The sequence below is a fragment of the Rana temporaria genome, chromosome 3 (genome assembly GCF_905171775.1).
Source record: "Rana temporaria chromosome 3, aRanTem1.1, whole genome shotgun sequence".
In the NCBI taxonomy this organism is placed as follows: Eukaryota; Metazoa; Chordata; class Amphibia; order Anura; family Ranidae; genus Rana; species Rana temporaria.
This window is the reverse complement of record NC_053491.1, coordinates 82953335-82969519: the sequence shown is the minus strand read 5'-3', so window position 1 is coordinate 82969519 and position 16185 is coordinate 82953335. Positions and strand designations below refer to the sequence as shown.

Below are 16185 nucleotides of genomic sequence, written 5' to 3'. Positions count from 1 at the left end.
TTCCACTTTAGTCCCCTTTCACACTTATACGACTTGTCTCACGATTTTGGACTGCAAAATCGTATGACAAGTCATTCTCCATGATTTTCAATGAACACCATTCATACTGGCATGACTTTAACCACTTGCCGCCCGCCAATGACAGATTGACGTCGGCAAAGTGGTTGTAGAATCCTGACTGGACGTCATATGACGTCCTCAGGATTCTGAGCCGCTGCGCGCCCCCGGGGGCGCGCATCGCGGCGATCGTTGTTGCGGGGTGTCAGTCTGACACCCCGCAACACTGATCTCGGTAAAGAGTCTCTCACGGAGACTCTTTACCACGTGATCAGCCGTGTCCAACCACGGCTGATCACGATGTAAACAGGAAGAGCCGTTGATGGCTCTTCCTCACTCGCGTCTGACAGACGCGAGTAGAGGAGAGCCGATCGGCGGCTCTCCTGACAGGGGGGGCTCGCGCTGATTGTTTATCAGCGCAGCCCCCCCTTGGATCGCCACATGGACCACCAGGGATGCCCACCAGGGAAGGGCAAAACCAAAAAAAATGGGGAAAAAAAAGAAGAAAGAAAAAAAAAAAAAAGTCTGAAAAAAAAAAGTCTGGAAAAAAAAAAAGATGCCAATCAGTGCCCACAAATGGGTACTGACTGGCAACAAGTAAATCAGTGCCGCCCCACAGTGTCCATCAGTGCCGCCCCACAGTGTCCATCAGTGCCACCCCACAGTGCCCATCTGTGCCACCCCACAGTGCCCATCTGTGCCGCCCATGAGTGCCCATCTGTGCCGCCTATGAGTGCCCAGTGCCGCCCATGAGTGCCCATCAGTGCCGCCCATGAGTGCCCATCAGTGCCACCCATGAGTGCCCATCAGTGCTGCCTATGTGTGCCCATGAGTGCCGCCTATGTGTGCCCATCAGTGCCGCATACCAGCGCCGCCAATCAGTGCCACCTCATCTGTGCCCATCAGTACTACCTCGTCGATGTCCATCAGTGCCATCTCATCTGTGCCCATGAGTGCCACCATATCAGTGCCCTTAATTGAAAGAGAAAACTTACTTATTTACAAAAAAAAAATTTTTTAGTTGTTGCGCAAAAAAAAAAATCGCAGAGGTAATCAAATACCACCAAAAGAAAGCTCTATTTGTGGGTAAAAGAGGACGCCAATTTTGTTTGGGTACAGTGTAGCATGACCGCGCAATTGCCATTCAAAGTGCGACAGTGCTGAAAGCTGAAAATTGGCCTGGGCGGGAAGGTACGTAAGTGCCCTGTATGGAAGTGGTTAAGTAGTGTCGACTTCAAAGTAGTCCCTGCACTACTTTGGTCCAACTTCCATGCGAGTTTATGTCCATAGACCTCAATGTTAAACCCTCAAGTAGCATGCAAATCGTACCTGAATAATATAGACACGATTTCAGTACGATTTCAGTATGATTTCAGTACAACTTTGTAAGCACAAGCAGCTTTTTAACCCTTGTCCCACCCAATCCTTTCAGCATAGAAGCCCCTCTCCCAAGCACATTTTTCCACCACACATTTACTTCCTGGTTATTCCCTCAGGAACAATGTGCTCCAAACAGGTAAAAAAAAAAAAAAATCATTCGATTTATCCATGAGTGCCCAGCTATTTATGATTTGTGTGACCCAAACTACAAAGACAAGATAAACTACAAAGACAAACTACAAAGACAATATCCCACTGACCACCAATGAAGGGGACATTCTTCCCACTGACCACCAATGTAAGAAGCATTCTTCCCACTGACCACCAATGTAAGAAGCATTCTTCTCACTGATCACCAATGTAAGGGACATTCTTCCCACTGACCACCAATGTAAGGGACATCCTTCCCACTGACCACCAATGTAAGGAGCATTCTTCTCACTGACCACCAATGTAAGGGACATCCTTTCAACTGACCACCAATGTAAGGGACATCCTTCCAACTGACCACCAATGTAAGGAGAATTCTTCTCACTGACCGCCAATGTAAGGAGCATTCTTCCCACTGACCACCAATGTAAGGAGCATTCTTCCCACTGACCACCAATGTTAGGAGAATTCTTATCACTGACCACCAATGTAAGAGACATCCTTCCCACTGACCACCAATGTAAGGAGCATTCTTCCCACTTACCACCAATGTAAGGGACATTCTTCTCACTGACCACCAATGTAAGGGACATTCTTCTCACTGACCACCAATGTAAGGAGCATTCTTCCCACTGACCACCAATGTAAGGAGCATTCTTCCCACTGACCACCAATGTTAGGAGCATTCTTCTCACTGACCACCAATGTAAGGGACATTCTTCTCACTGATCACCAATGAAGAGGACATTCTTCCCACTGACCACCAATGAAGGGAACATTCTTCCCACTGACCACCAATGTAAGAAGCATTCTTCTCACCGACCATCAATATAAGGAGCATTCTTCCTACTGATCACCAATGTAAGGGACATCCTTCCCACTGACCACCAATGTAAGGAGCATTCTTCCCACTGATCACCAATGTAAGGGACATCCTTCCCACTGACCACCAATGTTAGGAGCATTCTACTCACTGACCACCAATGTAAGGGACATTCTTCCCACTGATCACCAATGTAAGGGACATTCTTCCCACTGATCACCAATGTAAGGGACATCCTTCCCACTGACCACCAATGTTAGGAGCATTCTTCTCACTGACCACCAATATAAGGGACATTCTTCCCACTGACCACCAATGTAAGGGACATTCTTCCCACTGATCACCAATGTAAGGGACATCCTTCCCACTGACCACCAATGTAAGGAGCATTCTTCTCATTTTTCATTATAGAGGACCCAAAATTGACCCCTATCTTCACGATTGGCAATGATGGGATGTACCCAATATCAACATCTTCTCCGCCTCCGCTTCTCCTCCTCTTCTTCCTCATGCACTGCTACTACCGCAGCAGCAATGACAACTGTGGTGGCAGGAAAAGGAATTGCCTCACACCATGTATGTTTTTATTGGTTAATGCCAAAGTTGTGGCAAAGTCGAAGTTGTACTGATCCAAAATCGCGGCCGCAAAATCGCGGTAAAATCGTGGCAAAATCACGCAAAATCGCACGACTTTGAGGTCGTATAAATGTGAAAGGGGCCTTAGTGGGAGTGACGTCATTACAGGTTGGCCAATCAGATGGCCGGAGCCCACTAACCTGGAAAGAAGACAGGAAGACTGGGTGACGATGGCAGCCCTGGGTGACAGCGCGCCACTGGAGGGCTTTGTTTTAAGGTATGCAAAAAAGGGAGAAAAGCTGGTGCCATGAATGTCGGCTAATACATCGTTTTATTATTGCATGTGAACAACAAGCAAAAAAGCCAATGTGTTTCGGCCATTAGGCCTTAATCATAGCTGAGTAATTGCTAGTAACAGGTTAAAGGGTCACTAAAGGAAACATTTTTTTTGATGAAATGACTGTTTATTGGGTATAGAGACATACAAGTTAACTGATTCCTTTTAAAAATGATTAAAAATTGAATTTAATCTATCATATAATGTGCCTCTAGTTTCACTTTCGGTTTTAAAGGTACATACATGAAGTTCCGGGTGAGAGGTGAGTCGGGAAGACTCACAGAACAAAAACAAACAAATCCAGGGCAGTGTTTTGTTTTTAAAATGAATCTGATTGGTTCTGAGGAGTTTTAGAAACACAGTAATGACAGCTTAGACCACCGTGAAAATCTCCCAGTACCATGTTTATAAGGAAACAGGCAACCAGGAAGTGTGGAGATCACAGCAGAATTACAGCTACTTCAAAGCAACAACGAACAATGAGGACATGAAACCAGTACTGCAGTAAGGTAAAGGAAGCTATTTAGCTAAAAAAAAATTCCTTTAGTGACCCTTTAAGTAATCACCACTAATGAATGATATGTATTTGCGCATAATTAGATCTTTTTCGTAGCTGTTCCAGGAATGGTGCCCACAACTTTGGTGGTTCTTCATACTGTATATTGGGTAAACCTAATCAAATAGAAATAGAAACTTATAAAATAGAAAATCCCTATAGAAAAGTATAAAACAAGCTCTGTTTCTAAAGCAAAATGCCCATACACACATGCAGTATTATCAGGTAATTACATTTTGTTAATCTGGTTTTTATAAAGGATAAACTGCTCACTAAGTTTAAAACATACTTGTATGAAATCACATCTCAGTCTTATATAGAGTTTTATGCCTCAGATGTTCTTCTATGCATTGTATTACCATATCATCCACCGCAGGGTCAAACTTATGGGCAAATAGATGATGTTTTCTTAGTAACCACAGTAAATCTCCAAATCCATAGATACAAATGAAATTCTGGTGAGTCCCAGTGCATGGTGGGTATGAAGCCCCCTTGAATACATCACCTTCTTCAAATACATACTTAACCAGCCTTGCAATTGAATGCAGGTTTGAAACATCATATTTTGGACTATAAGGTATAGATCCAGGTACTTCAGGTATGCGGTTTATTGTTGCCCAAATATGCTGATCTGGGTGATAAGTATCTTCCCCCCATCTAAGGAATTTTTGAATTTCTTCATTTTCACATATGTACTTAACAAACTCTCTGGTTACAACAATGTAAGCACTGCCTGAAAACATTGGGATGCTTATTGGTGGTAAGGTTTTTCGTTTGTTGGTTCTAAAAACAGCTGTTTGCACCTCATGATGAAAAAGCCATCTTGAGTCATTTGGAGGCGCTTGCATGGATTCAAGATTATTTTTCCCATTCAATAACTTTAGAGTTTTCACAATTTCAGCATTCGTCTTCAGCGGGAAGTCCGTTCCACATGTATTTAAGAAGTATTTCCATTGAACATTGCTTTTCAGGAGGTCTTCCATGCAGTTGAGATCAGCCTGAACTCTTGACCATGAAGCATAGACCACCCTTTCCAACTTGGATGCCACAAAAACATTATTGAAGCATGAAATAATGCTTCGTACAGCCTCCTTGTAAGGCTCTGAAGATTTTTCATCTACATGAACACAATAAATATTCTGAGGGGCATAAATTGACCTTAAGAGTCGCTCAAACATTTCAATCTTTTCATGGATCAGCATAGAGTAGGCAATGGGAAATTCTTGTTCTTCTTTGCTCATTGAAAAGGAAATAAACTTTCTAATGGTTCTGTAGGTTTTACAGTCCTTAGTAATATTCAGAAAGTAATCCTCAGATAATGGTGTCTTACTCTTTCTTCTTTTGAAATGTTGTAAATATGCATCTTTTGGTTCTTCAGCATCTCCTCTGATAGTTTTGAGGCAGTCAATTTTTGCTGAAGACAATAACATTTCTGATAAATTGTCTTTCTTTTCTTTTAGAGCCAGGTAAGTTTCCTCTGTGGCGAAGTACAGGAAGAACCCACCAGCAAAAAACAGAATGACTTGCTTCAGCCATGTTAACCGAGAAAGGCCACGAAGAACCATATTTAAAGCCAGGATGGAGAGATTGCTAAAAATGGTTATGTGCTCCTGTTACTGTATGATAATATCAAAAACTCTCTTACCAATTAATGTTTATCTAAGTGAATCAATAGCTTTACAGCTAACCATTGGTCATCGTCACCTTCTGCTGCCCTGCAGAACAAAGGGAAATACATTTTAAAATGTCAATGCTGATTTTTTTAAACAATAGCATAATGGTTACCCATTGTATTTTGTTCTTTACAGAACATTTGACACAGTTATATGTGATTTTATCTTTGGAGTGAATTTCTTGCTTACGTTATACATTTTACTTCTTTCTAATTTTATGTTGTTGGGAAGTAAGCCCATCTCTAGATTTATACCAGTGGTTGGATACTGCCCAAAGCTCTCTCCTTTGTGCCAGAGGTCATGACTAGTGTAGTTTAATGTGCCACTCTCTCCTACACCCCCCCATTTTCCCATAACCATTCCACCCAGTAATGAGACCGACACAGTAAGTTGGAATAAAATTGGCCACAACAGCCATTTTTTTTATTTTTTTAAACAAATAAATCTTTAACCAAAATCGTAATGATAGGAATGTCCAACCATTCCAACTTTAACTATTAACTATTAACACTTTTAATATTTAAACCAGTCCCAATTTTGGTCCTTGACAGTAACCCTCATTTAACCTTTTTCACCACCACACTGCGGTACCAATTACCATACCCAGGCCTCCAGCCGACCCAGCTCTGAGACACCTTTTTTAACCCGCAGTGTACCGTAACCGTATTGCAGCAGACACCGTTCCACTGCAATAACCACCATAGGGGGGCCATCCCATCGATGAGCCCCCCAACTATTTCAATTCCATCAGTTCACTGTCACCGCCAAAGACCAAGGACACCGCCTCCGCTGTCGTGACAACCCATCCTTTTCATCCCTGAAAGAAAGAAAACAAATGCACCACACACAACATAAAACAAAACAAGGGAGGGTGGGTGGCAAAATCCTGCCTCCCTCTCTGAACTCTGCCTGCGTGTGCCTGTTTTGGCACCGCTCCCGCCCCCTATATATAACGCTTCTAACCCTAGGCTGCAGTGAACCTGCAGCCAATCCCCTGAGAGCTCTCCTGCAATTATCTTAACCCTCAGTTGCCCAGATTCCACCCTGGTCATGACAGCCCTGTGCTATCGTTCTTTGCTTGTCGCTCCGGGCTTTTCTGGAGAACAGTTCAACCATAATACTTCTATAGTTGGGAAGATACTGGAACGTTTAATAAAAGACCACATGGATGAGTTCTTGCTGGAAAAAAACTATTTAAGCAGCAGACAACATGGATTCATGAAAGACAGAAGTTGTCAGACAAACCTGATTTCCTTTAATGAAGAGGTAAGTAAAACCCAGTGACATTTCTTATATAGGTGAGGCGGGGCCACCCGTCATGTTACCCTGTCCCCCTCTGACGCACCCTCTGTTACGTCACTGGGGAAGCCTAGGCTTCCCCCTTGCGTCAGAGGAGGGTGGGGTCACGTGACGGGTGGCCCCGCCTCACCTATATAAGAATTGTCACTAGCTCCAGCCGCGTCATGCGCTGGGCTGTCTCCAGTGGAGACAGGTGGCCGACGATGCTGCGCTCTGGATCTAAAACTGAATATTACAAGCTTAAAACACAATGTGCAAAAAACATCTGCATTGCTCAAAAATAATAAAAAGAATCAGTGCAAATAAAGTCCAAAGCGAAAACTTTTTTTTTTCTCTTTTGTTTTTAGTGCTGATCTTTCTTATGTTAATTCTGAAACATAGTAATAAGAATACATAAAAAAATACACACATGCATTTTGCAGAACTGTATTAATTGCTGTTTTTATCTGCCTTCAATTCAGCTTCAATAAATGACAGCTGTCCAGTGTAGGGAGGATGAGGCAATCAGCCAGATGTCCTATGTGTGTGATGATACTGCAAACTGATGAATGTGTTACTCTTGCTATGTCATGACTTAAAGGAGAAGTACAGTCAAAGCTCGTTTAGCTGTCATTCTCCTTTGGATCACAAGAGTGCAGTTTGTCCATCACTCCTGTGACCCATTTTCAGCAGGCAGCGGGCTGAAGCTGACTGTCTGCTGAAGTCACAGAGCCGGTCCAGGCTGTATCCACCTAGGTAAGTATAATTATTTAAAAAACACATTTCCCATACTTCTCTTTTAAGCTACCCATACATTATACAATTATTTTGTTCAATTAACTTTATATTTATCTTCAACTATGTAGTACAAGGGCCAGTGGCGGCTCGTACTAAATATTTCAGGTGGGGAGGCAAACGAATGCCACCCCCCTTGAGCCCACCCTTTTTTAAGCCAATAAGAGCCTCATGCTGCGTACACATGATTGGTTAGTCTGATGAAAACGGTCTGATGGACCGTTATCATCAGACCAAACCGATCGTGTGTGGGCCCCATCGGTTATTTATCCATAGGTTAAAAAAATAGGAACTTGTTTTAAAATTATCTGATGGATAAAACCTATAGAAAAAAAACTATCGTCTGTGGGTACGTCCATCGGTTAAAAATCCACGCATGCTCAGAATCTAGTCGACGCATGCTTGGAAGCATTGAACTTCATTTTTTTCAGCATGCCGTTGTGTTTTACGTCACCGCGTTCTGACACAATCGTTTTTTTTACTGATGGTGTGTAGGCACGACTGATCATCAGTCATCGGATAACTGATGGAAAAATCCATCAGACCGTTTTCATCGGACTAACCTATCGTGTGTACAGGGCATTAGGCAAAAAGCCCCATTGGAATCCATGCGTCAGGTGCCCTGCATGTACATTAGGGGTCGGGCTCATGGATTAGGGGGGCACCCCTTATGGACGTGCCGCCACTGACAAGGGCCTGCCTGATTGCATATACATTTTTTTTTTCCATTGTTTTTTTATTGTTTGCGTATAAAAAAATACAAAAAAAGTGTTACATCATCGTACATATTATAAACAATACACAACCATATGTTTTTCCCTGTTTTCCCCTTATCTTTACCTACCCTCGTTCTTAGTGACGTTGTGAATAAATGAAGAAACACTTGTTTCTGAACTGTCGTACCTCGCCTCGCCTGCCCTACCCCACCCTGCAGACCCACACCCACCCTCCCACCCTCCCATCACACCCTGTGCAGGTTTTTAAAATTAATGTGCTTCGTTAAGTACGTCTTCCCCAAAAAGGAATACCCGATAGCGGGTTAAAATATTAATTGCATTTGAATGGCGACTGTCCTCTTTTTATATAGAACATCCTGTTTCATCTAGCCAGGGTTTCCACATCCTCACAAACTTACTATAATTCCCCTGTTGAGTAAGTGTCACTCTCTCGCTCCAAATCATTGTGTTAATAGTTTCAACCCAAGATTTGACAGTGGGTGGCATCTGGGCGCATATACATTTTAAGTTTTTTTTTTACCTAATATTATATGATTTTGGTAAATCTAAAGAGAATTGTATAATGTATGGCCAGCCTTAAAGCGGTGGTTCACCCTTAGAGGGCACTTTTTAGCCTTAGATTCCTGCTCGTTTTTACTAGGGGAATCGGCTATTTGTTTTAAAATATGAGCATTACTTACCCGTTTACGAGATGCATCCTCTCCGTCGCTTCCGGGTATGGGCTGCGGGAATGGGCGTTCCTTCTTGATTGACAGTCTTCCGAGAGGCTTCCGACGGTCGCATCCATCGCGTCACGATTTTCCGAAAGAAGCCGAACGTCGGTGCGCAGGCGCAGTATAGAGCCGCACCGACGTTCGGCTTCTTTCGGCTACGAGTGACGCGATGGATGCGACCGTCGGAAGCCTCTCGGAAGACTGTCAATCAAGAAGGAACGCCCGCTCCCGAAGACCCATACCCGGAAGCGACGGAAGAAGATGCATCTCGAAAACGGGTAAGTACGGATCATATTTTAATACAAATAGCCGATTCCCCTAGACCGAACGAGCAGGATTCTAAGGGGAAAAGGGGAAAAATGTTATAAATGGGTGAACTCCCGCTTTAACCACTTCCATACCAGGCACTTACACAGCTTCCCGCCCAAGCCAATTTTAAGCTTTCAGCACTGTCGCACTTTGAATGGCAATTGCGCGGTCATGCTACACTGTACCCAAACAAAATTGGCATCCTTTTTTCCCCACAAATAGAGCTTTCTTTTGGTGCGCGGCATGTCCTGTCAGGATTTCATAACCACTTCCCGGACGTAAATCGGCTATAGGCCGGGCGGGAAGTGGTTAAGCTTCATACACACAGTGCGATTATTGGCCAACCGAGCTTCTGAAGGGCGTGTGCCAGGATCTTGTCTTGCATACTAATGGTACACAATTGTCGTGCCACAAACACGGACGTAGCGACGTACTACGAGGAATTTTAGCTCTTGAGCGCCACCTTTTCGGCCCCTTCTGCAAATTTCGTGTTTGGTGTGCATTGATTCCGAGCGTGGGTGTTTGTACTTTTGACTCTTGTGTGATGGATTTGTGTATTAAACCATACGAAAATCAGACATGGAGCTGTCACCCAACATTTGTTGGCCGAAAATTGGACGATTGTCTAAAGGAGCGTACTAACGGTCAGAATTTTGGACAACAGTCTGTCAACAGACAATCCCCTTCCAACAATCGTACCGTGTGTATGAGGCTTCAGGCTAATGTAAGTTATTACATCAGGGTAACAATCTTCACACACCTGATCTGTCTATTATGTGTATGATAAGGAAATGTCATTTAATATTCCCTGGGAGTAAGATACACAGAAGGTATAATAAATAACATCTATAAGGTATTTTAATCCTTTCATTACCAGATGTAATCGGAACCTTCCCAACCAGAAGTGTGCCAGTTTATTTAGCAATATGAACATATGACACGTTTAATTTCTTTGAAAACATTTATAAATATTCTGCATGTATTTTTATTGTAAGTACACAAATTGACAAAAAAGTAAAAAAAAAAGTAATATTAGTCTATGCTATGGTAACAGGTTTCAGTAGCCTATTTTTCTGTCGTATTTCTCCAGAGATATAAATATGAGTAGGTTTTGGTATGTTTGATGCTGGTAAATGGCTGATAACCAGATGTGTACATTAGGGGGCCTTTTTATAAAAAATTTTTAGTTGGATTCAATTGGATCCTGGGTGAAAAAACAGAGTGAAAGTTGTGTGAATGTTGTCTAAAAACAATATAAATAGACGCTTACGTGTTATGTATTTTCTCACACCATATTTTCAGTTATATGCCTCGAATTCATCTGCATTAAAGCATATTTATGAAATGAATGTATATATAAAAGTAGACACACCAGAGTATGCAGTACATAGTATTCCATAAAGCTGAAGCATCTCTCCTTTTATTCAAAAAGTATTTTTTTTTCAAAGGGCATAATAATTAAAAAAATAAATTGCTCAATTCCCCCATCAAGTTTTGATAGGGGAATCGCTCCCGCAATGCTGTTGTGTTCTGCTGGCCAGGAGCCTTCCCGGTCAGCAGAACACAATGATTACTTCTAGCGGCTGTCAGAACACAATTCTTACTGCTAGCGGCTGGCAGAACACAATGCTTACTGCTAGCGGGTGGCAGAACACAATGCTTACTGCTAGCGGCTGGCAGAACACAATGCTTACTACTAGCGGCTGGCAGAACACAATGCTTACTGCTAGTGGCTGGCAGAACACAATACTTACTACTAGTGGCTGGCAGAACACAATACTTTCTGCTAGGAGCTGGCAGAACACAATGCTTACTGCTAGCGGCTGGCAGAACACAATACTTGCTACTAGTTGCTGGCAGAACACAATGCTTACTGCTAGTGGCTGGCAGAACACAATGCTTACTGCTAGTGGCTGGCAGAACACAATGCTTACTGCTAGCGGCAGTAAATCCGATAGACTGGTTATACTCAAGTAGATCGTTGGACCCGGCTGCCCATAGATGGACTGGTCCCTGCTAAATCGTCCGAGATTCGATCCATCTATGGCCGGCCTAACTTTCGGCACATTAAAAATAACTATCTGTTGCTCTCTCTTGGGAATAGATTAGCACATAATGATACTTGCTTTATTCCAGTATCATTGTGTGTCTGACTCCAGATTCCTACAATCCTTCATTAATTTAAATAGAAAACACATTAAACACAAAAATGCAAAGATGTGAGATTAGAAGTCAATATTACAAATTAACTTCACACAGTGCAATACATAGTGTACTCAACTAAAGAAGCAGCAAACTCAAAATGTTATACAACATAAAAACAAATAGTGAAAAATAGGAGTTGCGCTAAAAAAAACCCTTATATATAATTGACCATATAGAATAAAAAGGGATTGTGCTAGAAACACCTCGTAACGATGACCAAAGGTCAAAAGTGTAAATAGTCCCAAAATATAAACACACAAAAATAGTGTAAATATATAAATTGTCCAATCAGTATGAAACGAATCCAATTCCGTGGCTAATGCTGGATCAATATCAGGGTAAACACGTTCAAGCTGACCCTTACCAGAAGAATAGATCATTATGGATCAAACTAGGCAATCCGTGATGTATCCAATTGAAGATCCAACATAGATCGGTTGAGAAGTTCCCACATCAATGGACTCAGCCCAATACATAGTGTACATAATAAATTACTTTTACAAAATAGCAGCATCTGTTACATGATCTTATTGTAGAAGGACTTAAATCTTAAATGCTCCTCCAAACACTGAATGGCATGATCGTCTACCCTTGGGTCAAATTTGTTGCCAAAGAAATGATGCTGCTGGAGCATCCAGTGCAGATCCCCAGTCCCATACACACACACATCTCTTTTGTGCTTCCCAGTGCATGCCGAATAAGGGGCTCCTTGCTTAATGTCCCCTTCCAGGCTTCCCCATTTCACCAACCTTGCTAGTGCATTCAAGTCGGATGTGTCATATTTTCTGTGCTGGGGGACAGATCCAGGCATCCAGGGAACCCTGTGAAGTGTAGCCCAGAGGAACTCATCAGGACTGTAAGTGTCCTTTGCTCAGTCTACAAATTCTCTTGCAAAGTCTGTTTTAAACAAAGATTTCACAAATTCTCTGGTGACCACTATATATGCACTGCCACTGAATATAGGCACATTTAAGGGTGGTGGATTTTTCCTAACATCCGTCCTCACAATGCGATCTTTAACATCAAAATGGTATTCCCATCTCACTTTTTTATATCCAGGTGGTGGTTCAGACTCCATGCTGTTTTTCCCATTCAATGATTTTAAGGCTGTGACTATTTCAGCATTTGTCTTCAATGGGAAATCTGCTCCACAGGTATTGATAAGGTATTTCCATTCTACTGTACTATTCAGTAAGTCTTCCATGCAGTTCAGATCAGCCTGGACACGTGACCATGAAGCATATACTACCCTTTCCAACTTAGAGGCAACAAACACATTGTCAAAGCAGGAAGCTATGGCTTGTACAGCCTGATGAAAAGTGTCCGGAGATTTCCCATCTACATGCACACAGTAAATATTCTGGGGAGTATAAATTGACCTTAATAGTCTCTCAAACATTTCAATGTCCCCATGGATCACCATGGAGTAGGCAATGGGGTAATGTCTTTCTTCGTTGCTCAGACTAAACAGAACATACTTCTTCAATTTTTTCAATGTTGTGCAGTCTTTGGCTAGTTTTATGTAGTCTGTATCATTGCTGAGAACTTTTCTTTTTTTAATATCCAAATTGTCGATTAAAGTCTTTCTTACCTCATCCCAGTCACCTTCAATAATTTTAGAACAGTTCTTTCTACCGTTGGCCGACAGGTTCAAGGTCGTGTAGTATTGTCCCCCACAGTGAGCGATATTCAGATCTCCAGTTTGGGTGGCATTATCCAGGTCACAGTCCAAGGAGGAATATTTTAGGACCAGAGTGAAGACGAATAAAATGCACCCACAAGATAGACATTGGCCTGATTTCAGTTTCCTCAGTTTCTTCCTAAAATGGTTGTGCATTGTCCTTGATGTTAATATTTCCTTCACACTCTGATAACTGCATCACATCTTGCAACACAAAATACCGAGACTGAGCCAGCTTGTTCAGAGGCTTTTGAGATGTGTGTAACCTAGAGATACCTTGATAAACTGTCCAATGAATAGGTAGAAGGCGTTGTGTCTATTGTAAAGAACCCGTACATCCGGCTTTTCAGGTTTTCAACATTTATCTTATCTTATTTTACCAACTTCCAAAATCAGTGGCTGCTTTACATAGAAATATTGAAACGTTAATGAGTGACAGGAGTAAAAGACCAAGTGTTCCATTGAGTTTGTCCCTTTTATTTATTTATAAAACTGAAAAATTATAACATTAAAAAATTATTCAAAAATAACAATCAAATACTCAAATACACAAAACAATCAACACAAATGAGATAAACTAAACTAAATACACTACTTGGAACACCATGTATTTTCTTAAAAAGGAACGTCCGTCCTCTCACATAATTACCATATTTATCGGCGTATACCGCGCACTTTTTCCCCCTGAAAATCAGGGCAAAATCGTTGGTGCGCCATATACGCCGATACCCGCTTCCCGCGCTCAGTTTGAACGCCTGTGCCGACATATACCGAGTGCAGTACACTCGGCTACATTCGGCCAGGCTCGGCTTCGCTCCTGCTCACGCATAAATGTCACAGAGCGTGAGCACGAGCGAAAACCGCGCCTGGCCGAATGTAGCCGAGTGTACTGCACTCGGTATATGTCGGCGCAGGCGTTCAAACTGAGCGCGGGAAGCGGGTATCGGCGTATATGGCGCACCAACGATTTTGCCCTGATTTTCAGGGGAAAAAAGTGCGGGAAGCGGCGATTCGACGGGGAGACAACGCGGGAGAAGCCGGGAGGACACCACCGAAGCCGCAGATGGACGCCGGACCCGACAAGGCCGCCGATGGACGCCGCGCAAGACACCAAAACTGTAAGTACTAAAATGTTTTTTTTTACAGGAATTGCGGGTCCACATTAGGGGTGCGTGCTATACGCCGGATAAATACGGTAGTTATTCGTTTTTTTTATTTATTCCAGTTTATTCTGTACGTTTTTTGGCTCTGCGTGACTTTTAAAATGTTCAGCTCTTTTAGCTAATGATGGGATTTTTTTTTTAACATTGAAGTGAATGAGAGCATGCTTCAAATCCTTAAAATCTTTTTCCGCTCCCAAAAGTTTCAGCTCCTTCATACTTTCACCTACAGATGCCAAACCTACTTTAAAATGTTCACAAAATATTCAGCTATCTGTCTATATCTTTTCAGTTTAATATCTTCTACCGTTTTTGTGAAAAAGCTGTTAAAATTTCATGAAATGATCACTAAACTTAATCGATTAAACAGAGTGGGGTAGATTCAGTAACATCTGCGCTTTTTTTACGTAGGAGCAGGGCACCGTTTTTGCCCTTCACCCCCGCTAATTTTTTGCGCTACCCGCGATTCACGGAGCAGTATATCCGTAAATTGCGTGTGCGCTCTGGCAAAATGCCCGGCGTAAGCGTGCGCAATTTAAATGATCCCATAGGCTCAGCTGGATAATCAGTCAGTGTCAGTTCAGTGAGGGAGTAGGACGCTTCCCGACGAGTCTGCTCTCTCCAGGGACCAGACAGATAGCCAGCTAGACACCGCAGACAGGCAGGCAGGCTCCTACAATCTTTGCTGCATGAATCAACTTGCAGCCCATAGGACCGGCTCCTTCCTTCCCTTCGTGGGCCCCTCTCTTCAGGTAAGACCCTGTCTTTCAGGGCCATCTTTCCACCCCCAGGAATCGCTAATGACCATCCTTTTCAGGACAGCCACTCCAGCGATCAAAATTGCGGCTGTTTACCTTCTCTTAGAGCCGCATGCACCCCAATCAGTCACCCATAATCACCCCGGCCACCCGCCGCGCATAGCAGCGCTTTTTTCTGGCGATCTGCGGCTCTTTCCCGCATCCGCGCCAGACCAGGCCTTATTCACGGCCGCCGCAATTAGGAAAGACCGCGGCTTCAGCCGCGGCCTAGCGGCGCGCCGCAAAAAGGAGCACTGACAGCCTGGAAATTTTCCTGGAATTTGTCAGGGATCATCCCCCTATCCCTGGAGGATCCCATCCTCCCCTGGATTAACAACCAGCTCATACCCACCAAGCCAAACAGCCCCCAAAACTGAGGCCTGTGGCCCGGTCGGCGGCCATCTTGGTACTCCTCAGCTACAGTGACACCCTTCTTCCCCCCCTTCCCCCCCCATTCCCATTCCAAACAGTACTTGAGCCAGGGTTTCGTCCGATCGCCTTTCAGGGATCAGGAAGGAATTTTTTTCCCTGCGGCAGCACATTGGCTTAGCACTGCCAGGGTTTTTTTTGCCTTCCTCTGGACCAAGGCCAAGCGAGAGGATTCAGCGAATCTTCCCTCTATTGCAATTAATCCCCCCCCCCCGTGAATGGCAACAATGGTTAAACTGCGATACTCTGCAGAAACGATTTGGGGTCTGAGACAATTCGCAACAGTATTACCAGCCGTCACCAAAAAGGCCTTAAAAATAGACCAACTTTTGAGATTCGATCGACGATCGACCATCAAAAATTTCAACCATTTAACCCAGCTCAAGCACATATCATGTGCTTTGATCAACACAAGATCGGCAGTAAAACACCGATCAGAAATCCACGATTTCTTACTACAAAACGATCTAGACTGCCTCTTTATCACAGAAAGCTGGGTTTCAGACGACTGCAACACCATTCTTGGAGA

At 43.2% G+C, this 16185-nt stretch overlaps 2 protein-coding genes across 2 annotated transcripts; both read right to left on the bottom strand.

Moving 5' to 3' along the window:
* Window positions 1-3910: 3910 nt before the first annotated feature.
* LOC120930298 (beta-1,3-galactosyl-O-glycosyl-glycoprotein beta-1,6-N-acetylglucosaminyltransferase 3-like) lies at window positions 3911-5934 on the bottom strand. The gene has a single exon (XM_040341514.1). It carries the CDS (start codon window positions 5442-5444, stop codon window positions 4179-4181), a length of 1266 nt encoding a protein of 421 aa, XP_040197448.1. The 5' UTR covers window positions 5445-5934; the 3' UTR covers window positions 3911-4178.
* Window positions 5935-11245: 5311 nt separating this feature from the next.
* On the bottom strand, window positions 11246-13574 carry LOC120931413 (beta-1,3-galactosyl-O-glycosyl-glycoprotein beta-1,6-N-acetylglucosaminyltransferase 3-like). The gene is given in 1 exon segment (XM_040342824.1): window positions 11246-13574. A coding segment is annotated over 1 exon segment (1320 nt). The 5' UTR covers window positions 13427-13574; the 3' UTR covers window positions 11246-12106.
* Between the last annotated feature and the right edge of the window lie 2611 nt (window positions 13575-16185).

What these genes read in the sequence shown, in the direction of transcription:
- LOC120930298 (XM_040341514.1), bottom strand. Translation starts at nt 5,444, where the DNA reads ATGGTTCTTCGTGGCCTTTCTCGGTTAACATGGCTGAAGCAAGTCATT.